General features: G+C 51.2%; 1 protein-coding gene across 1 annotated transcript; it reads right to left on the reverse strand.

Annotated features, from left to right (window-relative positions):
• Positions 1–1,253: 1,253 nt before the first annotated feature.
• Slc11a1 (solute carrier family 11 member 1) lies at positions 1,254–12,347 on the reverse strand. The gene is made up of 15 exons (XM_048345732.1): positions 11,948–12,347; positions 11,380–11,513; positions 9,698–9,820; positions 9,338–9,457; positions 7,123–7,229; positions 6,752–6,822; positions 6,450–6,517; positions 6,202–6,357; positions 4,665–4,823; positions 3,498–3,587; positions 3,289–3,408; positions 2,766–2,915; positions 2,185–2,258; positions 1,572–1,725; positions 1,254–1,376 (listed from the first exon to the last, which is right to left on the reverse strand). The coding sequence occupies exons 1-15, from the start codon at positions 11,952–11,954 to the stop codon at positions 1,254–1,256; spliced, it is 1,656 nt and encodes a 551-aa protein (XP_048201689.1). The 5' UTR covers positions 11,955–12,347.
• Positions 12,348–23,906: the final 11,559 nt, after the last annotated feature.

Here is a 23,906-nt window from a genome sequence, read left to right on the forward strand (position 1 = left end):
GGGTAAGCTCGGAAAAGGGTAGTGGGCAGCTCTCTTGCCAAGTCACCCCCTCTCACATCGGCTCCAGTAGTGCCAGACTTGTCCCATCCTTCCTTCCCCCTGGTGGGCCCCACCCTCCTCGTTGCCCTTTTAAGAAAGAGGAAATTCTTCTCATAAACAAGCGCCCCAATCGGAGCGCCGAACCCAGCTGGGTCCGGGAGAAATCGAGGCTCCTTTCAAGTACCGCACCTGCTCCAGCCTTAACTCTGGGGAAGGGCTAGGCGACACCCCGTCGCCGCTGCTCCCCGCCTGTCCTAGCCTGGGGTTCCAGGGACCTGAAGAGTCTGGAGGAGGGACTTCGGGGAGCCTAGAAACCGCTCAGGGAACGTCTGTAAAGTACGGGCTGTGCTAGGGGCGAAGGCGTGCCCGGCCGCTCCCAGTAGTGATGGGGGTTCCCCGCCCACACAGCTGACCCCTCCCTCTCCCCCAGTGGAGGTGGAGTCAGCGGGCCCCTAGGAGAGAGAGAGACTCAGGCACCTACTCCCCAGCTCGGCCCAAAGCGGTGAGGCCCGGGCGGGAGGGCCCGAGCTGGGACCCGTCCGTGCCCCTAGGGGGAGCTGGGAGTCAGAGCCGAGGGAACCTTGATGGTGCCGCGTGGGAGTGACGCCGGGTCCCTGGCGATGGCAAAAGAATTAGGCCTTGAGGCACGGACTCTTGGGCTTCTTATGACCTGGCTCCGGAAAGGAGCGAGCACCTCAGGTTTCCTGCCTGGAAAATGGGTTTGCAGGCACTGGAGAAACCGCTGAGGGTAGGAGCAAACCAGACTACTTGCTATTTTAGATGTTGAGCTTTGTGGGGTTTCCTTCCCAGCCCTTGGGTAGAGAAGGGAGCTGACATTTCCTAAGCATGGGTCAGTGAAAAGTTCCAGTAGGAGCCTGTGTCCCCAAGGTCTGCCCGATCACCTCCTAAGGGCTCCGTGTTCTTGTCTTGTGAAACTGCATCTTGCTATGTACAGGTGGACCTTTGCTTTGCCATTCTGTCTGGGTATCCTGAGTTACTAGGATTACAGGCATCCACCTGTAATAAGTACTTGTGAATGAGGGGTCAATCCCAAGTGTATTAAAATTGTATTAAAATATGTTACATCCATGACGACTTCATGTCATTCCCATTTTACAGATGAGGGCACTGAGGCCGGGAGGTTACACACTTGTGTCAAGTAGAAAAACGTCAGTCTTTGTCTTGCTGCCTCGGTGTCTAGCAGGCCCCTCATTCTACTTCCCTGCAGAGGGGCTCATCCTATCCTCTTGCTCCTCTTCAGGAAGCCCATATAGGAAGTGCTGGTGTGAGCTGTGGCTCAGCAAGGCAGCTCCATGGGCGAGGCAACAGGTCCAGGCCTGGAGAAGGGGCAACCATGAGCGGAGGGGGTTGGTGGTGGTGGTGGAGGACTGTGAGAAAGCTCAGGCTCTCCTTTTGTCTTCCCCACTCCCAGCTTGTGCTCGCGCTCTCTCTCTCTCTCTCTCACACACACACACACACACACACACACACATACTCATTCATACTTCATACACAACCCCCCCCCCCAGTACCAGGTAGATAGTAAGGCTCAGGTAGGCTACAGCCAGCACAGCGACAAGGCCGAAGTAGGCAGGGTGTGGGAGACTAGGCAGGTAGCTGACAACAAAGTAGAGGTTGATGGCACAGACTAGAGCCATGATGCAGGAAGTGACAGCTTTGCTCAGCCTAGGGGACAGGAGAGAGACTCAGGACTGACTTGCTCACTACTCTTGGGTCACCTGCATCCTCTTCCCTCCCCCCCTCCCTCCAGCCCCCAGCCAGGGAAAGGGGGAGGCTTGGCTCAGATGGTTTTCCTGCCCACTTTCTCCCTCTTGGGAGCAAGGAGCCCAACTCCAGCCTCCATCTGTCTCTGTGGTGGCTGGCTGCTCCCCATAGGCCCTAGCTTGGGGTTCCAGGGAGCAGAAGAGTCTGGAGGAGGGACTTGAAACTGCCCTGGACACTGGGGGAGCTCAGGCTCTAGAAACAGGCCCCAGCCCCACAGTCAAAAGCTGCATGACCCAGTGTCCGTCCCTTGGCCTCTCTCAGGCTTGTTCCTCTAGATAAGGGCAGGAGTTCCTCCCTCTGGCTGGCTGGGAGGCTGGCGTGTGGCACGCGCAGTCCAGTGCTTGGGAGCGGGGTACTCACAGGCCGTTGGCAAACTCCTGCATGATGGCAGGCATGCTGGTGAAGGTCAGGATGGGAAGCACGGCAAAGGGAAGCTGGGGAGAGGAGAGAGGGGGTGGTGGAGAAGGGAGGGACCCTCCTTTTCATGAAAGGCTGTGAGCCTTGGCACAAGAGCCGTAAGCACGCTGAGCCTGTCTCCTCTTCTGGGTGCTTTCTGAGCAGGAGACAGTATAGAGAGGCCGGGGCCAGTGGCTCAGGCCTGTATTCCTAGATCTGAGGACCCCAGTTCAAAGCCAGCCTGGCTGGTAAACAAATCCAAGAGACTGTTATTTAGAATTAACCAGCAAAAGAGCTGAAAGTGGAGGTGTGACTCAAGTGGTAGAGCACCAGCCTTGGGTGAAGATGAGCAGGGGCAGTGCCCAGGCTTTGAGTTCAAGCACATGCGCATGCGGACAGGAAGAGGGTGGTGGCGACTCCTACTCGTTAGGTGGCTGTGGATCTCGCCTGCCTGTGAGCCTTCAGGGCCGGGTGCGTTTGGGATGGAGCCGGGCCTGGATGCCCCGCTCCCCCAGGCTCCACTGGGGAAGGCTGCCGCGTCTCACCAGCAGGCTCTGCAGCACGTTGAGCAGGTCGTTTAGGCCGGACAGGTCCCTCAGGTCTCGGAAGACAGCCACAAGCACGGTGGGCAGGATGGCACAGGAGCGGGTTAGCAGGACCCGGGCAAAGCGGGACCAGCGCAGCCTCAGGAAGCCCTGGGGCGGGGACAGGATCGATCGGGGGGGACTCCATTGCAGGGGGTCTGGGTCATCTCAGGCCATCTCATGCCTGGGAGGACAGGAGTGGGGGCAGCTCTGACCCTAGCTGGAGAGGGGATGGATGGGAGAAAGTTTTCAACACCATCCCCCCCCCTCCCCCAGCGCTGGCTCCAGATTAGCCAGTTTGGGGCTCTCTTGCTTGTCACGTACCTGGAAAGCTGCCTCCAGGTTCTCATCTGTAAAGTGGGGCTAATGGGAACACACCGCCCCCGCCCCCCTACGGGCTGATTTGGGGATGGGCAAGGCGCGTATTGGGGGAGGGGGGCAGGAGTCTGCCTGTTGACCTGCGCCCATGGCTTCTCGTGCCCACCTCCATGACGAACTGTCCCGCGTACGTGCCCGTCATGGTGGAGCTCTGCCCGGCGGCCAGGAGACCCACGGCCCAGATGTAGAGAGCCGCGGGGCCGAACAGGCAGCCCAGGATCACGCCCTGGAGGGACGAGGGTGTGGTCAGGACGGAGCCCCGCCCAGAGGTGGGCGTGTCGCCGAGGGACCACGCCCCCTGCCCTGGGGGCTTACCCCTTGGTAAATGTCCACCGACACCGTGCTGTTGTCCCTCGGGAAGATCTTGGCATAGTCGCGCAGGCTGCTGTTGGCGCAGATGTCGAACTGCAGTCCGCGGGCCGATATGGGGGGAGATGAGAGGCACACTCAGGCTGGACCTGGGTCAGACCTGGTGGCCAGCAGGCTGAATCTGGTAAGGCACACTTTGCCCAGTAGTCCCTTCCTTCCTTCCTTCCTTCCTTCCTTCCTTCCTTCCTTCCTTCCTTCCTTCCTTCCTTCCTTCCTTCCTTCCTTCCTTCCTTCCTTCCTTCCTGCCTCCCTCCCTCCCTCCCTCCCTCCCTCCCTCCCTCCCTTCCTCCCTCCCTCCCTCCCTCTCTCTCTCTCTTTCTTTTTTTGTTCTTCTCAGTGCCAGTTCTGGGGCTTGAACTCAGGACCTTACACTCTCATTTGGCTTTTTATTTTTTGGCCCAAGGCTGGCGCTCTTAGCACTTGAACCACAGCACTTCCATCTTTTTTCGTGATGAATGGGTGATCAGAATCTCAGACTTTTCTGCCCATCTGGCTTCAAACTGCTGTTCTCAGATCTCGGCCTCTTGACTATGTGGGATTATAGGCACGGGCCATGATTTGTGGCCACACTTAAAGTGGAGAAGAATTCACCTGGCAACTCCGTTTCCAGCCTGTCTTAGAACATAAGAGCTGGTGTTGGGCTGGGAATGTGGCTTGGTGGTAGAGTGCTTGCCTAGCACGCACTGGGTTCGATTCCTCAGCACCACATAAACAGAAAAGGCCACAAGTGGTGCTGTGGCTCAAGTGGTAGAGTGTTTGCCTTGACCAAAAAAAAAAACAAACAAACCGGGACAGTGCTCATGCCCTGAGTTCAAGCCCCAGGACTGGAGAGAGAGAGAGAGAGAGAGAGAGAGAGAGAGAGAGAGAGAGAGAGAGAGAGAGAGAGAGAGAGAGAGAGAGAGCTGATGTTGCCACAGACTATTCTGATGCCCCCAGAGCCGCGTCTTCCGCACACTTCACCAAGCCTCTCAGCCCATTAGCCCCCTGGCCTTGAAGCCAAGGGTTTGCAATCCCTCATTAGCCCTCCGGTGCAGACTCCGCTGGTGATGCTGCACAGCCTGGCCTGGGGTCCCCAGCAAAGCTGGGAGCGTGGGGGTGGCGAGGGTGCCTCACCGCATCCTGGTTGGTTTTCTGGTAGAAGGCCTGCCCAAAGACAGCCATGACGAAGAGGTTGATGATGAAGGAGACCGACAGGGCGATGGAGGCCTCAATCAGGAAGTACATGTTGGCTTCCCGGATGCGTCCCCGCTGAGCTCGGTCTATAGCGCGAGTCTATGAAGGTCAGACAGTGATGGAAGTGCCACCCTCCTTCAGAGAGGCACCTACAGTGTCCCTGCACTCACACTTCTATCCACATTCCCTCCCAAACCCCCCAGTTTCTGTGCGTGTGTGCGTCCTTGCACATGCACCAGTCCTTGAACTCAGGACCTTGTCTCTCCCACTCTACCCCTCGAGCTGCACCTCCACTTGTGGCGTTTTCCCGGGCTAATTGGAGATGAGAGTCTCACAGGTTTGTCTGCCTACCCTGGCTTCAGAGCGCAGTCCGCGGGTTTCAGCCTCCTGAGTAGCCAGGATTACAGGCGTCAGCTGTACTGCCGCCCAGCCCAGTTCCTTCTAAAGTTTCTCAAGAGGCAGCGTGGTTCAGACTCTGGTAAGCCTTTTTTTTTTTTTTGTCGATTGTGGGATTTGAACTCAGGGCCTGCGCTCTGCCCCCGAGCTTTTTTTGCTCAAGGCTGGCACTCTACCACTTTGAGCCACAGCTCCACCTCTGGTGTTTGAGTGGTTAATTGGAGAGAGGAGTCTCCTGGGGACTTTTCTGCCTCAGCTGGCTTCAAACCATGATCCTCTGGGCTGGGAATATGGCCTAGTGGTAAAGTGCTTGCCTCGTATATATATATATAAGCCCTGGGTTCGATTCCTCAGCACCACATATATAGAAAAAAGCCAGAAGTGGTGCTGTGGCTCAAGTGGTAGAGTGCTAGCCTTGAGCAAAAAGAAGCCAGGGACAGTGCTCGGGCCCTGAGTTCAAGCCCCAGGACTGGCAAAAAAAAAAAAAACCACCCCAAAACCAAACAAACCATGATCCTCAGATCTCAGCCTCCTGAGTAGCTAGAATTACAGGCGTGAGCCACCGTGACTCAGCAAGCCAATTCTTTTCTATGTCTTTGCCCTTGAGCCCTGGTCTAGAGTGACCAATTGTGTAATGAAGGAACACAGGCTTTTGGGGTCCCTTTAACTCAGCCCCTGACAAGCTCTCTCTCATTGGCTATGCTGTATCCTCAAACATGCCTGATTTGTTCCTGCCTCGGGGCCTTTGTACTTGTCATTCTCTCTGCTTCCAGTAGCTTTGCCATGTCCACATCAGTTTTTAGCTCCTTGACAGTACCTTTTATAATCCACAATCCCTCCCTTCCCCCCAGCTAGAATGCAAGTTCTAGCAGGGGAGGGGCCTTGACTGTTTTCAGTAGCAACATATGAACCCCCAGCTCCTAGCAGGTAGCATACGTGCCATCATTATAGTTTGAATAGGTAGGGATTCATTTCCTACCTACATTTTAAAAGGAGCCAAGGGGCAGGTCTCCCTCTTGGAGGCTAGGTCAGCCCCGCTGCAAGGGAGGGGACATCTCTCCCTCCCTTCTCCTGGGCTCACCTTAACCAAGGCTGAATGCAGGTAGATGTTGTGGGGCATAATGATGGCACCAACAATGCCCACGGCTTGCAGAAGCTCGGGCTGACCACAGCTCGGGCAGGAGGGCACCCACAGACCGCGAAGGAGCGCTCCCTGTGCAGGACGGGCTACGACATACTGCGGGGAGGAACCAGATCAACCCACGAAAGCTAAAGCAGCCCATACCCCTCAGCAGGCACCCCCATCCCAGCCGCAACCCCGATCCCAACCTCATAGCCGAAGGTCAAGGCCATGATGGTGATGAGAAGTCCAAAGAAAGCTTCCAGCTTCCGCAACCCTAAAGGCAGGGCCAAGGAGTAGAACAATCGAGACAAGTCAAAAACCTGCCATGTAAACAGTTACGAAGGGCTAATGTTTGGAGCCTTTGGTTCCAGGCATCCAGCCAAGAGCTTCACCTATATGACCTTCCAGAAGCTTCACCACGGTCCCAAAGGCTGGGCAGTACTTTTTCCCCAGAAGCCCAGCCCTCGCTTTAGCTGGGGGAGGGGGGAGGGGGGGGGCATCTCCTTACCATAGTTATCCAGAAAGAGGAAGAAGAACGTGTCCACGATGGTGATGAGGACGCCACCCCAGAGCGGGATTCTGAAACCACAGTGGCCCCCAGTCAGCCTCGGCTGAACACCAGCACCCAGAGGGAAGACTGGTGTGAGCTGGGGCCCCAGGGGGAGGGGGAAGGAGGGATGCTGAAAATGAAAATGGCATTAACATTCCAGAAAGAGCAAAGCCAGCGGTGTGATTCCAATCCAGGTGGCTTTAACCCAAGCCACCTCTCCTTCTGGGAAAGAGCAGCAGCTTCATCTTAGAAGGAAGAGGAAGAGGTAGGAGCTATCCCTAGCCCCAGACTAAGCGGGTGCCCCCCTCCCCGGGGGGGGGGGGCAGTACCGTCCAGCTGAGAGCAGGTTCAATGCGATCGCGGTGCCGATGACCTCCTGCATGTCTGAGCCCACAATGGCCAGCTCAATGGTCAGCCAGAGCAGAATGCGGGGCACCTGGGGGGTGACGGGGGGTGGGGGGGGGGGGAGACGGTGCTTCCTTACAAGTGGACCCGTGGTGATTGCTTCCTTACAAGTGGGCCGGTGATTTGGCGGTTGCTTCACCCTAGGCCCAGCTTCCCACACTCTGCATGGTGCTTCGGGGCTAGAAGCCTACAGAATGCATTTGCAGGATTCTGCCATCTGCCATCTGCAGCTGACTTCCAGCTTGGTTTTGCAAGAAGTGCTTAATGGGAGATGGCTGTGGTCTGTAGCATCCCTTAGGGGGGAAGCCTTTGCCTATGGGCGGGAAGCATGGTCCCAGTATGGAGAGGTTGGCAAGGGTGGGACCTTTACAAGCCAAGCAGGGGTTAGAACTATGCTTTTGGACCTCTGGAAATGCTGAACTTCGAGCTAATTAAACTACTTTTTTTTCCCCCTTCCCTCCCTCCCTTCCTTCCCTTCTTCCCTTCTTCCCTCCTTCCCTCCTTCCTTCCTTCCTATGCTAGGAGTTGAACCCTTGCATACGCTAGGCAAGGGCTCTATCTCTGAGATACATCCGTAGCTTAAACTTCCTTACAAACTACCTAGCACCAGACATTCTGTTGTAGCCAAAGAAAAGGGGCTGATTCAGAGATTTGGGAGTGCAAGTAGGTAGCCAGTGAGCGAGAACACCATGTGGTATTCAGGCACCTGAAAGTTGATTCCCAAACTGCTGGCCTGTAGCCAAAAAGATGCTAGAGCAAAGGGCTGCAGCACCGAAGGGCCCAGCCTGATCCTTGCCACCATTGAAGCAGTGGCTGAAATGCTTCTAGAAGCTCAGCAGCAAAGGATCTCCTGGCCCAGTGAGGGGTGGAGCAGCTTTCTAAGATTTGTTGACATCTTCTGCCCTTGCTCTTTCATCAGCCCTTCCACAGGTCAAATGGCTGAATTCTCACATTAAATCCCTCTGGGAAAAAAAAAAATCTTGTGCTGTGATTTCTGTGTTCCTGGCTGGGCAGCCAAGTCCCCAGGGTCTGGCCCTGCTGTGACCATCCCTAAGCTGACAGCTTCCTGTTTGTGCCATGAGCAAGTCACTTCCCTAGAGTTTAATTTTTCCCTCCAGTTTGTCTCTGTTCATTGCTTCTCTCCCTCCTTCCCTCCTTCCCTTGTGTATCTGCTAGTGCTGGTACTGGGACTTGAACTCAGAAGTTGTCACTCTTGCTGAGCTTCTTCACTCCATGCTGATGATGTTCTACCACTTAAGCCACACCTCCATGTCTGGCTTTTTTTGTTTGCCAGTCCTGGGGCTTGAACTCAGGGCCTTGGGCACTGTCCCTGTGCTGCTTTTGCTCAAGGCTAACACTCTGGGTAGGAATGTGGCTTAGTTGTGGAGTGCTTGCCTAGCATGCGTGAAGCCCTGAGTTCGATTCCTATGGCTCTGTGGTTCAAGTGGTAGAGTGCTAGCCTTGAGCAAAGGCTTTCAGGAACAGCTCCCAGGCCCTGAGTTCAAGCCCTTGGACTGGCAAAAAGAGAGGGAGAGAAGGAGGGAGAGAAGGAGGGAGGAAAGAAGGAAGGAAGGAAGGAAGGAAGGAAGGAAGGAAAAGGCTAGCACTCTACCACTTGAACCACAGCGCCATTTCAGGCTTTTTCTGTTTATTTGGTACTAAAGAATTGAACCCAGGGCTTCATGTGTGCTAGGCAATCACGCTACCATGAGGCCAAATTCCCAGCCCCAACATCTGGCTTTTAGGTGAGTAATTGGAGATAAAAGTCTCTCAGATTTGTCTGCCTGGCCTGGCTTCCAGTCTTGGTCCTCAAACCTCAGCCTCTTGAGTAGCTAGGATTGCGGGAGTGAGCCACCAGCAGCTGGCTTTTGGGTTTTGAGATAGTTGCACTACACAGGCTAGGATAGCCTTGAACTCACTCTGAAGCCCAGGCTGACCTTGAACTCTCACTCCTCCTGCCATAGCCTCCCCTCTGCAATGTCCTCCTCTGCCCTTCCCAGTTTAGTAATCCTAGTCATCCTAGTAGCTTGAGTCCATCTTTTCATCTGTCAGCCGGACTTGGGGAGCCCAGCTGAGGTGATGCATTTCTTGGTTCACAGGAGCCCAGGCTTCCTGCCCAAGGCCACACTCCCCGCTCACCTTGGGGTAGTAGAGATGGCAGACCTCGCCCAAGTCCTTGCCTGTCACCACGCCTAGCCGGGCAGCCAGTCGCTGGCAGAGCAAGCCCAGCACGGTGGCCCAGAGCAGTACCCAGAGCAGCTGCGAAGAGGCCCAGAAGGCGGTCAGCCAGGGAGGCCCATCCAACATGGCCCCCCAAAAGCAAGGCCACCTCCATGGGGAGAGGATGGGAGGGTGGAGTGGACAACCGGCCCCTCCCTTTGGCTGGGGCCCTTTTCTGGCCTATTGGAGCCATCCCTGTAGCTACCCCCAAGGACACAGAACAAATTGGGGGTCTCCACCCTCTTCAACTGAGCTCCCCCTTCCTTCCCAGCTCAGCACTTTGAATCCAGCCACAGCGCCAGCCTGGAGGTCCGACTCGATGTTCCCGGGGTCCAGGAAAGCAATGCTCATGAGGAAGCCAGGTCCCGTGAAGGCCCACAGCTTCCGAAGGCTGAATGTGCCCTGGGGGTACAAAGGGGGGGGAGGGGGGGTGTCAGCCGGCCCTGCCCCCCAGAGCCTGCCCTGGGCTGTCCCCACCCAGGAGTGCCTCCCGGGGGTAGAGGAAGCACGGGCTTGCTGGGTCATGGCGTGGTGGTGCGCTGAGTCATGGTGGGTCAGCTTCTGGATCTGCCTCTGTCATGGTTCCCACTCAGCAAAGCCGCCTCTCCTAGGCTGGGCTCAGGGGTCCACAGGGCCTTAAGAGCAGGTTTGGGGGCGGGGGTCAGGGGGTGGGGGCAAGATGCTTAGGTTCTCCCTTTCCAGCCCCTTCTCAGATCACAAAGCTGTTTCTATGGGGTCCAAATCCAGATCATGTCCTCGCCAGTGTGTGTGTGTGTGTGTGTGTGTGTGTGTGTGTGTGTGTGTGTACACATGCGTGCACATGCTGGTACTAGGGCTTATACTCAGGGCCTAGGTATTGTCCTTGAGGTTTTTTTGTTTTTGTTTTGTTTTGCCAGTCCTGGGGCTTGAACTCAGGGACTGGGCACTGTCCCTGAGCCCCTTTTTGTTCAAGGCTAATGCTCTATCCCCTGAACCACAGTGCCACTTCCAGATTTTTCTGTGTATGTGGTACTGAGGAATCGAACCCAGAGCTTCATGCATGCTAGGCAAGCGCTCTACCACTAAGCCACGTTCCCAGCACTGGGATTTAGTTTGTTGCTCAAGCCTATCACTCTATCACTTAAGCCACAGCTCTTCTTCTGGCTTTTTGATGTGTCTTATTTTTGTTGTTTTTGTCAGTCCTGAGGCTTGAACTCAGGGCCTGAGCACTGTCCCTGGCTTCTGTTTGCTCAAGACTTGAGCCACAGTGATACTTCTGGCCATTTTCTATATATGTGTTGCTGGAAATGGAACCCAGGGCTTCATCCGTGCTAGGTAATCACTCTACTGCTAAACCATATTCCTAGCCCCTTTATGAGACTCTTGTCTCTGATTAAACATCAAAAAAACAGGCTGGGAATGTGGCTTAGTGGTAGAGTGCTTGCCTAGTATGCATGAAGCCCTGGGTTTGATTCCTTAGCACCACATAAACAGAAAGAGCCGAAAGTGGCACTGTGGCTCAAGTGCTTGCCTTGAGCAAAAAGAAACCAGGGACAGTGCTCAGACCCTGAGTTCAAGGCCCAGAATTGGCAAAAAAAAAGTCTCATAGGAATGTTTTCCCCGGGCTGACTTTGAACTGTGATTCTTAGATCTCAGTCTCTTAACAAGCGAGGATTCTAGGCATGAGCCACCAGTGTCTGACTGCTAAAGCCATCTTAAAATGCTAATCCCAATTCACCCCGAGCCCTTTCTCTTCACAGGAGAGCTGAGATTTGTTAGGAAAACCATTTGCTCGCTTCCAGCTATGTACAGAGTATACAGAGTATTCTACCTAAGTAGAGTCTGAGTAGCAAGGAGCTGTTGTGTCACTTCTGCAAGGGAAAGGGCTTGTCATGGTCACACAAGGTCCCCCTCCCTCAACTTATGAGATCCCAAAGGATCCTGTCAACCCTGCTAGCTCCCCAAGTATCCAGCTTTCCCACCGGTTCGGCCTCTGGGATGGTGATCTTCTCACTCAGGTAGGTTTCCCGGGCTGGCGTTTGCTGTGGTCCTGGGCCAGATGGACTGGAGATGGAACCGTAGTTGGACCTGCCCAGCCCCTGGGGACTCTCACCACCTAGGAGGGCCACCGGGAGGCTTGATGAATGTCTTGTTTCATTCTAGAGCCCAGGGTTCAAGCCACTTGTGTCCTCTCCCACCTCCTCCAATCAGCATAAAGAAGCGAAGGTCTCAGGTCCCCACCGTAGCTCCAGTTTCAGGCATCCCAGATGTGCGGGATGAGAAAGCTTCGGAATTGTTCTCTTTCCACATGAATACAGAATCCCAAACCCAGATCTTCTCAGAGGAGGAAACTCAGCCTCACAAACCTCTCCCTCTGCCCGTAGTTCCCACCCACCAAGAAGAACCCAGTGAGTCTGCTGTCAGCACTGTGGTCTAGACCAAGACCCCCATGGGAGGGTCAGTGGCTTCCTTATTCCCTCAGATCCCAGACCTGGTCTCCTCCTTCACCGTGTCCCCACGTGGGCACCACGCCCAGAGGCCGCTACTCACCCACCATGATGGCAAGCGCCAGGTACGGCTGTTACGTGAGCACCCAGCCTGTGGCACTCCAACCTGACTTCTCTGGGTGCTGGTGGGAGTGAGTGGGGGAGCCCACAGCCTAGTCCATCCTCATCCGGCTCCCGCCTCTACATCACTGTGCTCAGGCCATGATCACACACTCGGCCATTGCGAAACCATCTCCAAAGGCAGAAGTGACCAGCTCAGGCGGAAGGGCCTGGTTACCCGCAGCATGGACTTTTGTTCCCCTCTCGGCTGCCCTGTACCCCACATTACTTCTGGCTCCCTGCCAGGCACCCCGTGTTTTGTGCTTCCTAACTTAGCTCTGGTTTCAAGCACTTCTTGTCACTTGAGTATGACTGTTTTCTATCTGCCCGCATGCGCACACACTCAACACAGTGTTCAGACTAAGAGGTCGAAAATGTAGGAGCCACAGAGACCAGACAACGAAGGTGAGCTAGAAGCTGGGTGTCTTTCCTACTGGAAACCTCTTAGTTACTTAGGAGGCTGAGCTCTGGGATCCTTGTTGGAAGCTAGGCCTGAAAGAAAAGTCCATGTTCCCCTCATCTCCAGTTCGTTAACCAGTAACAAGCCAGAAGTAAAAGTGTGGCCCAAGTGGTAAAATGGTAGCCTTGAGCAAAAAAATAAATGAAGTGAAGGGACCGTGCCCAGGCCCTGAGTACAAGCCCCAACATTAAGCAAAGAGAAAGAAAGAGAGGGAGGGAGGGAGGGAGGGAGGGAGGAAGAAGGGAAGGATAGGGAAGGGAAGGAAGGAAAGAAAGGAGGAAAGAAGAAAGAAAGAAAGAAAGAAAAAGAAAGAAAGAAAGAAAGAAAGAAAGAAAGAAAGAAAGAAAGAAAGAAAGAAAGAAGTAGTGCCCATTCAGTGTGGAATGACAAATGACAGTGGATAGAAGAGGAAGTAGCAGAGACTATTGACAAAGCATGGTCATAGTCTCTGTCTGAAGACACTGGTGACTGAAGGACCAGATGACAGTCATGTAAGTGTGTGCAGATACTGTTGTCATGTCTTCCAATTTGTCAAGGATACTGGGAAACTGGAATCTTACCCAATATGGTGTTGTGTTACTTAACAATAACCAGCTGGAGTCTATGATGTTCATCGCTGGTTGAAATGTCATTTTATGGTACATGACTGAATGTTCATCTGTATGTGTGTGTGTGTGTGTGTGTGTGTGTGTGTGTGTGTGTGTGTTACTACTGAGGCTTGAACTCTAGGCCTTGAGCTCTCATTTGGCTTTTTTATTCATGTCTGGTTCTCTACCACTTGAACCACACTTTTACTTCTGACCTTTTTTTTTGCTGGTTATTTGCAGGGTAAGAGTCTTGGATTTGTCTGCCCAAGCTCCAAACCAAGATCCTTAGGATCTCAGCCTCCTGAGTAGCTAGGATTACAGATGTGAGCCACCGGCACCCAGCTTGCTTCTTGCTTTTATTTATTTATTTATTTATTTATTTATTTATTTATTTATTTATTTATTTATTTATTTATTTTGGCCAGTCCTGGGCCTTGGACTCAGGGCCTGAGCACCGTCCCTGGCTTCTTCCAGCTCAAGGCTAGCACTCTGCCACCTGAGCCACAGCGCCCCTTCTGGCCGTTTTCCATATACGTGGTGGGGAATCAAACCGAGAGTTTCATGTGTAGGAGGCAAGCACTCTTGCCACTAGGCCATATTCCCAGCCGCTTCTTGCTTTTAGTTGACTACAAATCACTAATTTGGAGAGGTGGAGGTGTGGGCTCCAGTGGTAAAGTGCTAGCCTTGAGTCAAACAACCAAGTAAGAGCAGAAGGCTCTGGGGCTCAGCCTTGGCATGTGCATTGATGTGGGTGTTCACCAACTGAGCCAGGTACTATTAGTTTCCCACTGGCTTTGCTGTGGGTAACACCAGTGCCTAGGGAGTTATAATAATGGTTACCTGGGTTAATTTCCAGAAATTTGAAGGCAGTTGCTTTGTTTTTGTTTTTGTTAGCTGAGTAAGTTGTTTGGAAGTAAAAGTAGTATACAGATTCCATGTAGAGAGAGGCTCCAGAGCTGGCAGTCCCATCATGGTTATTATAATGCAGAGGCTCCTCCTCTAATTGCTGATTGCTTGATGGCTTGTGTAGGTATTGCTCCTGGCTCTTTATATTGATTGAGTGGGAGCCCAGGGAATTATGGGATGAAGTGCCCTGATGAACCACATGCTGTCTTCCATTTACTATGTCTGCCTTTGTGTGTGTGTGTGTATGCCCCATCACTGGGACTTGAACTCACAACCTGGGCTGAACTGTCCTTTTGCTCAAGGCTAGCACTCTATCACTTGAGCCACAGTTTTACTTCAGCTTTTTGCTGGTTAATTGGACATAAGAATCTCACAGACTATCCTGCTTGAGCAGACTTCAAACTTCTCTGGGTAGATCTTAGCCTACTGAATAGCTAGGATTACAGGCATGATACACCCGTGCCCAGCTGTGCCTTTGTTTTTCTCCCATCTACCTAATTGAGGAGGATTAACTCTCCCTCATTTTCCCCTCTCAAATGGTACCCCTAACTGCCCTGAGTTTGTTGTTGTTTTAAGAAGTTAATCAGCCTTTACTGAAGGACAGCCTGTACCAGGATTGTTTTGAATAACAATGTCCTTCCTGTCCCAGCCCACTTGTCCTGGGGCGTGTGGTCTCAGATGGTCATCTCCAGCTATGGGACAGCCTGAGTGGCCTCTCAGCAGGAAGCAGCTAGAGCTGGGCAGAGTGAACTATGACAGTCTGAGATCCTCTGTGAAAGATTTTCAGATGGATAGGGCACTGTGTGTTCTGTTTTGGTGGACCATGGTCAAACTCCACGGGGCAGTTTATAGACTTGATGTACTCCAAGTTAGAAGAAACAAACTTAAAGGGGGAGGAGAGAGGGGGGAAATGAGGGAAGAGATGACAAACTGTACAAGAAATGTACCCACTGCCTTACATATAAAACTGTAACCCCCTCTGTACATTGTACTTTGACAATAAATAATTATTCAAAAAAAAGAAGAAACAAACTGAGCAAACCCGTTGAGAAAACAAAGACCAAATATTAGCGGAATTATTATAGCAGACAGGACACCCAGGACCAAGACAAGAGCAGTCCTCCAGTTGCCTGTTGTCTAAGTAGAGAGGCTTTGCAGATCCCCTCAGCATGGTTTAAGCTACCCTGAGCCAGCCTGGAGCACATCTACAACACTTCTGTTTTGTAAACACCACAGCTGGGCGGGATCTTCCCTGTAGAGCTGTAAGGGTTTTTGGGCTATGCTATCTGAGTCATTGGCTAGCCCTAACAACCACTTTTTTCTTTCTTTTTTTTTTTTTTTTGCCAGTCCTGGGCCTTGGACTCAGGGCCTGAGTACTGTCCTTAGATTCTTTTTGCTCAAGGCTAGCACTCTGCTACTTGAGCCACAGCGCCACTTCTGGCCATTTTCTATATATGTGGTACGGGGGGGAATCGAACCCTGGGCTTCATGTATACAAGGCAAGCACTCTTGCCACTAGGGCATATTTCCAGCCCCTAGCAACCGCCTTTTGAAGACTAGAGCAGAGGAAACAATTCCTCCCTATTTTGACTAATGTAATTTTAAAGCCTACCAGTACAGTAGACCTCTTAATATTTTTTTTTTTGCCAGTTCTGGGCACCATCCCTGAGCTGCTTTTGCTCAAGGCTAGCACTCTACCACTTGAGCCACAGTGCCACTTCCAGCTTTTTCTATTTATGTAGTACTGAGGAATTGAACCCAGGGCTTCATGCATGCTAGGGAAGCACTCTACCACTAAGCCACATTCCCAGCCCTGGCCTCTTACTTTTAAGAGCTGGGCACTGGTGATGTATGCCTGTAATCCTACCTACTCAGGAAGCTGATATCTGAGATAATGGTTCAATGCCAGCCTGGACAGGAAAGCCCATGAGACAATTATCTCCATCAATCCACAAAAAAGAAGCCAGATTTGAAGTTGTGGCTCAAGTAGTAGAGCACTAGCCTTGAGCAAAAGACCAAAGGGCAATGCTCAGGCCATGAGTTCAAGCCTCAATACTGGTACAAAACCAAACAACAAGCAAAAACAAAAATAATTCTTCACATGATGTACGGGGTGTGAGGGTAGACAGCCAATGTTCTGGCTCTCACTGGTGTGAGCAGGAGGAAGTGGAGAGGTGGAATACAGAGAGAAGAAGAAGGATGGCTCCAGAGGAGGGACAGCAGCCCAGCAGGTGCGGTTTGTTACCCCAAGCCTCGAGGCTGGCACACATTCCCCAGTCATTACTTGGAGCTCTGGTGCAGATGATTGGGGTTTGGGTACGTAGGGAAGCCTATAGTTAGCGAGTCAGTCCCTGTAGCTGATCAGTGTAAGGGTTGCCGAAAGGAAACTCCCTCACAGTTCAGGGGATGATAGGGTTTATTGAGAAAGGGAGAGAGCACACCCCCAGCCCCACAGCAGAGCAAGAGGGATTATGGTGGGAGGAGAAAGATGATATAGGGAAGGGGGAGTGGCCACAGCAGAAGTGGAGGTGACCTCAGAGGATGGGGAAATGATCTCAAAGTCTAGGGGACCTCCCACTGACTCCAAGCATGCCCGTTGCCTGGATTATAAGTGCTGGGCAGGGACTTCTAGGGTGCTCCAGAAGAGAGCCAAGGGAAGGAGCCATTTCTCCTGGACGAACCTAACAGTACCTGCACAGCCTCTTTTTTTGTTTTTAGTTAAATTTTATTGACAAGGTGATGTACAGCGGGGGTACAGTTACATAATAAGGTAGCGAGTACATTTCTTGTCATATTTGTTACACCCTCCCTCATTTTTCTTTCCCTTCCCTAGTTCAGGTAAGCATATACACAATACCCAGTGTACCAAAATCATATACAGTATCCACGTGGGGCACGCCAAAGGAAATTCACCTAGAACATTAGACGTAACGACAACCATAAGCTTCTCCTGTGTCCTTCTCTTGAAGTTCTTTTAGCTTCTCCTCATCTTATATAATCATATGTACATAGCTGTTGAGCTTTTGCCTGCACAGCCTCTTGTTTACAGAAGAGATGGGGTTGTGCCGAGGTTGTGGGCAGAGGCCCAGGACTGAGCGTCAGAGAGCAGAAAGCTATAGGAAGGCCCTAGAAGCCTGCATGGTGTCCCCTTGTATCTGGTATGGTGCTGAATGCTAGCCCCTGTGTCCAAGTCCTTTTTGTTGTTGGTGGTGGTCATGAGGCTTGCACTCTGGGTCTAGGCGCTGTCCCTGAGCTCTTTTGCTCAAGTGCTCTACCACTTTGAACCACAGTGCCACTTCCAGTTTTTCTGGCAGTTAGTCAAAGAGTCTCACGTTCTGCCTGGGCTAGCTTTGAACCGCAATCTCAGCCTTCTGAGTTGTTAGGATTACAGGCATGAGCCACCAGCACCTGGCTAGATCCAAGTCTTAATGTCATATAATTATCTCCCTTTTATGAAAAAAAACATACGAGAAAATATTCAGAATCTAGGGCTAAACAAAGACTTGACATTTGACACCAAGAGTCAGAAGGGGGAAGAAAAAAAGATAAATTAGCCCTCCAATTAAAAGTACTGGATGTAACTCAGTGGCTTGCTTAGCAAGTATGACATCCTCGGTTAAATCTCAGTACCAAAAAAGAAAAGACAAAAAAAAAAAAAAAGAGCATTTTCAAATAAAAAAATGTTTTATGCAATTCCCTCTTGAAATGTTAACAATGAGCTGAAGATATGGGCCAAATGGTAGCACACTGTCCAGCATTTACAAGGTCTTGAGTTCAAAACCCAGTACAGAAAGAAAGAGAAGCCAAGCGCCTGTGGCTCACGCCTGTAATCCTAGCTACTCAGGAGGCTGAGATCTGAGGATGGCTGTTGGAAGCCAGCTTAGGCAATCCATGAGACTCTTCTCTCCAATTAACCATCAGAAAACCAGAAGTGGTGCTGTGGCTTTTAAGTGGTAGAGCACTAGCCTTGAACTGAAGAGCCCAGGGACAGTGCCCAGGTCCAGGGTTCAAGCCCCATGACCAACCAAAGAGGAAAAAAAAAAAAAAAAAAAGAAGGGAGGAAGGAAGGAGACTCGGAGGAATTATCTTCAAATCACATATATACAAAGGACTAGTGTCTAAAAATATAAAAGTTTTACACTCAACAATGTAAAAACAATACGATGAAACTGGGCCAAAGTTAGGAACTGTCAACTGACAAGAGGGTGCATGGGCGGCAAATAAAGATGGGAGATGTTTAGTGTCATTTTCCATTGAAAATATGCAAATTAAAACCACAAGTTTTCTAACTTCCTACCAGAGTGGCTAAGTTAAAAGAGAGCACCAGGGCTGGGAATGTGGCTTAGCAGTAGAGTGCTCGCCTAGCATGCAGGAAGCCCTGGGTTCTATTCCTCAGTACCGCATACACAGAAAAAGTTGGAAGTGGCGCTGTGGCTCAAGGGGTAGAGTGCTAACCTTGAGCAAAAAGAAGCCAGGGACAGTGCTCAGGCCCTGAGTCCAAGCCCCAGGACTGGAAAAAAAATAGCACCATCAAATGTTGGCAGTGGCCTGGCACTGGTGGCTCAGGCCTGTCATCCTAGCTACTCAGAAGGCTGAGATCTGAGGATCATGGTTCAAAGCCAGACCAGACAGGAGAGTCCCCATGGAGACTCTTATCTCCAATTAACCAACAGAAAACTGGAAGTGATGCTATGGTTCAAGGAGTAGAGCACTAGCCTTGAGCTGAAGAGCTCAGGGACAATGCCCAGGCCGGGAGTTCAAGCCCCACAACCAACAACAACAAAATGTTGGCAATGGTGTAGAGACATTAGATCTTTCACATGTTGCAGGTGAGATTAGAAAATGGTATAGACACTCTGGGAAACAGCTCCCAATTTTCTTTGAATGCAACATGCAGAGCTGGGGTTACCTCATTGGTAGAGTATCCAGCCCCAGCACTGGAAAAAGAAAAAAACAAAGGACTAAACATTCAACTACCATATGTCCAACAACTGCAGTCCTGGGCACTTTTCCCAGAGAAATGTTTTATATTCACATAAAAGTTTGAACATACTGCCAGGAGCTAATGGCTTACACCCATCATCATAGTTACTCAAAAGACTGTGATCTAAGAATCTCAATTCAAAGCCAGTCTTGGCAGAAAAGTCCATGAGACCTCCAATTAACCGGAAGAAAGCTCAGAGTGGAGGTGTGGCTCAAGTGGTAGAGCACCAACCTGGAGTGGAAAAGCTAAGAGAGAGCATGAGGCCCTCAGTTCAAGCCCCAATACCAGTACACACACACACACACACACACACACACACACACACACACACACACAATCTACACAATTTTTTTTAGCAGTTTTATTTATAATGGCTTAAACTGGACACAAGCCAGAGGTCCAGGTGGATGGTATGTTCATACCACAGAATTCACACCTCAGCATTTATCCCAGGGAAATTAAACCTTTGTCCACATAAAAACCAGCATGTGAAGGTTTATAGCCGCTTTATTTGTAAGCGTTCCAAACTGGAGTGACATCAGCAGGTGAGCGGCGAAACTAATGACCGTACATATAGACCGTGAATTACTACTTGGCACTAAAGGAACCTGGTTTTGAAACACTTAATGACTTAGATGACTCTTCAGGAAAGGATGCTGAGTGAAAGCCGGTCTCCCGGCGTCATCTGCTGACGTTGATGGCAAGCTCACGAGAGAGCTGGAAGCAGAGGACACTGTGCAATGGTGCCCGGACCCAGTGATGCTCCGAGATAATGCCTGTGTGTTGGCAGAAAACCTGGAACATAGTCTATTATTATTCAATTTAAATCACATTTTTGCTATGACAAGATTTTAGAGATGAAGATCACATTCGTGGTTGCCTGAGGTGAGGGGCAGGTGATGGTGATATGGGGGAGATAAAATGTGGTTATAAAATAATGATGGGGTGGGCTGGGAGTGTGGCTCAAGTGGTAGAACAGTAGATGATCAAGCTGAGCAAGCCAAGCCTGAGTTTGAATCTGGTACCAGCACCCCCAAAAGTGACTTGAAGGATCCTTGTGATATTGGGCTGTTCAATATCTTGATAATTATGGTGGCTAAAAAAAAACAAAACACACCTCATATGATAAGATTGTACCCACCTGTGGCTCACACTGTACTTCTAGCTACTCAGAAAGCTGAGATCCAAGGATAGCGGTTCAAAGCCAGCCCCAGCAGGAAAGTTCATGAGATTGTTATCTCTAATTAGCCACTAGAAAACTGGAAGTGGCACCGTGGTTTAACATGGTAGAGCACTAGTCTTGACAAAAGAGCTCAGGGACAGTGCACAGGCCCCAAGTTCAAGCCACAGAACCATCACCACCAACAACACAAGATTGCACCAGACTTAAGATAGCCATGTGTACAAGCACGCATGTGTCTGTACACATACAAGAAAAAATGCAGGCCATGAAAAAAAATCAACGAATTGCATCACTGTCAATATCCACATTCCAGTGAAAAGATGAACTCGAACACACATCTAAATATTGACATCCATAGCGACATTATGTACAGTAGCCAAAAGGTGGAAAGTGTCCAAGTGTCCATCAACAGATGGGTGGACAGCTGGGAATGTGGCTTAGTGGTAGAGTGCTTGTCTAGCATACATGAAGCCCTGGGTTCCATTCCTCAGTATCACATAAACAGAAAAAGCTAGAAGCAGTGCTGTGGCTCAAGTAGAATGCTAGCCTTGAGCAAAAGTGGCTCAGGGACAGTGCCCAGGCCCTGAGTTCAAGCTCCAGGACTGGCAAAAACAAAAAACAAACAACAAAAACCCTACATATTGTATGAACTGGGCACTGCTGGCTCATACCTGTAATCCTCGCTACTGAAGAGGCTGAGATCTGAGGACTGCTGTTTGAAGCCAAGCCTGAGTAGGAAAGTTTGTCAGATTCTTATTGCCAATAACTAGCAAAAAGCCGGAAGTGGAGCTGTGGTTCAAGGGGTAGAGTACCAGCCTTGGGCAAAAAAGCTCAAGGACAATGCTTAGGCCCTGAGCTCTGGCACATACACACTCTTGCACACACACACACACACACACACACACACACACACACACACAACTACATATTATATAATTTCAATTACGTGAAATTTCCAGCCCCAGGTTCAAACATTTTGTTGGTCAGTGTCAGTTCTTTTTTTTTTTTTGGCTAGTCCTGGGCCTTGGACTCAGGGCCTGAGCACTGTCCCTGGCTTCCTTTTGCTCAAGGCTAGCACTCTGCCACTTGAGCCACAGCGCCACTTCTGGCCATTTTCTGTATATGTGGTGCTGGGGAATCGAACCCAGGGCCTCATATATACGAGGCAAGCTCTCTTGCCACTAGACCATATCCCCAGCCCCTTCAGTGTCAGTTCTTTAGAGCGGTTCAGCCTTCAGGTCTGCACAACGGTAAAGGCTGAGTGTTTGTATCCTCACAAAATGTCTCTGTTCCAGTGGAGCCCCTCACCTCCTTGGTGGGGCCTTTGGGAGGTGATCAGGTCAGGAGAGCCCCATTCTGAGGAACTGTAAAAGGGACTCAGGGAAGCTTATCTGCCTCTCACAAGATGCTTTCCCCAGACACTGAATTTTTTGGTACCTGCACCTTCATTAAAATCTGATTATAACTTTCCCAGTCTAAGGTATTTCCCCCCCTCTTTTTGTTTTGTTTTGTTATGGTTTTTAATTTTTTTCTGAGTGAGAGTAGCCCAAGCTGGCCTTGCCCTTGAAATCTTCCTGCCTCAGCTTTCTGGGCACTGGATTTATAAACTTGTACCAGGACTCTCAGATTAATGCATTCCCTCCCCCCCACCAACCACACACATAGAAGCTAGGATTGCTAGTGTGAGCCAGTGCCCATCTCATACAATATGTAGTCTTTTTGTGTTTGGCTTATTTCACTTAGCATGTTTTCAAGATTCATCTGTACTGTAGTGGAATGCATCAGGATTGCATTTCTCTGGAACCCAGTTTTCATGAATGATTTAGTACCAATTCTAAAAGGGCTTCAAGCCGCAAGACTGGATCTCTTTCCCTCCCTCCCTCCCTCCCTCCCTCCCTCCCTCCCTCCCTCCCTCCCTCCCTCTGTCCCTCCCTTCCTTCCACCATAGGATGACTTAGCAGGAAGGCCAGTGGGCCACCCGCACTTCAACCTTGGACTTCCTGGCCTCCAGTCTCTGGTGTTGTGCGAAGCACACGGGACAGGGACAGCCTCCATGAGTGGCAGGGCTCCTAGTTTTTCTGCTCAGCTCAAGGCATCTTGCCGGAGGAGAAACCTCACAGAAACTGCTGGGCATCAAAAGCCTTTGCCTCACCCACTTGTGTGAGGCCCCCACAGAGCCCACCCCCCCGCCCCCCCCTCCCCCGGCAGTAACGCAGACCTTCCACCTCCCGGCCTTCGCGCTTACTGCTTCTTCTTGAAACATCCTCTGTACCCTGTGCCTCTTGTCTCTTCCTCTAGGAAGTCCCCCTTCCCTCCTGCTTGAACCTAAAACTTTTCCACCCCTGTAAAGTGGGTCTTTTCTCCTCTGTCCAATGGAAAGCAAATAGCCTGTGCTAGCGACTTAATCCCCAGGTCAGATGCTAAGTGGTATGCCGGGGGAGGGGGGGGGGGCTTTGGGAGGTGGTTAGAATTGGTTAGAATTAGACCAGGTCCTGAGGGTGGGGTCTTCATGATGACATTTGTGGGTTTATAAAAAAGAGGAAGAGAGGCCTGAGCCGGCAAACTGAACTCGTCTCTCATCATGTGATCCTGTCATTTATGGGGCAACAAGAAGGCCCCACCAGATGTCTATACTGCGACCTTGGGCTTCCCAGGAGCCAAACAAACACCCGTCTCCTTCCTCTTCCTTCTTTTCTTCTTATACACGGATTCGAACTGAGGACCTCAAGTTCGCTCAGCTTTCCTTGCTCAGCTGGAGCTCTCCCACTTGAGCCATCCCTCCAGCCCAGATTTTGCTGGTTAATACTTTAGAGATGGAGTCTCGCTGACTTTTTGCCTGATTAGCTAGGATTACCCATGAGCCATTGAGGTTCAGCTTCTTTCTTTTCCTCTTCTTTGCAGTGCTAGGAATCAAACCTAGGGCCTCTCCCGTGCTAGGCAAGTTCTCTCCCATTGAGCTACACCCCAGGCGTTATCAGTCGTATTTTGTTCCCTCTGCCTGGACAAGGCCACCTCAGCAGCGTCCCTTACCTTGTAGGCACAGGTCTGAGTACACAGAGATAGAGGATGGAGCCTATACCAGGAGCTGGCCTTGTATTTGCTCAGCCCACAGCCAGCATCTGGCAGATGTGGGAACAGAGCTGACTTTAAGTACAGGGCCTGAAGGAGATGACTGTTGAGCGTCCACAGGAACAGGACCTGGAGCACAGGGTGCCCAGCAAGGCCAGGAGTGCTCCAAGTCCATCCCCACCCTCCTGTGTTTTGTTTGGGGGGGGTGGTGGTGTTTAAAGGAGGTACACTTAGTGGAATCCATGATGACAAATATATGTGTATATGCTGGTATAGGGGCTTGAACCGAAGGCCTGGGCAATGTCCCTAAGCTTTGTTCCACTTAAGGCTGTGGCTCTACTACATTAAGAGTCTCAGGGATTTTTTTTGCCCCAGGGCTATCTTTGAACCCTGATCCTCAGATCTCAGCCTCCAGAGTAGCTGGAATTACAGGTGTGACACATCGGTGCCCGGCTTGGCTTCTATTTTCTTACCTGTAAAACAGGAATAGTAATGAAAACATCTTTATTTATTTTTTAAATGCTGAAACTTGGGGTTCATTTTTTAAGCCATTTTTGGCCTGAGGCCCTGGCCTGGGGCAGTCCCTCTGGCGGGGGGGGGGGGTTGGGTGGGGGGGGGGAACCCCGTTTCTTCCCACAGAAGGCGCAGGGAGGGAGGGGAGCTCAGGGCGTCCCTGGGCCGGGCCCCAGCTCCAAGATGGCCCCAGCGCCCCAA

Source organism: Perognathus longimembris, chromosome 4 (genome assembly GCF_023159225.1).
Source record: "Perognathus longimembris pacificus isolate PPM17 chromosome 4, ASM2315922v1, whole genome shotgun sequence".
NCBI lineage: Eukaryota > Metazoa > Chordata > Mammalia > Rodentia > Heteromyidae > Perognathus > Perognathus longimembris.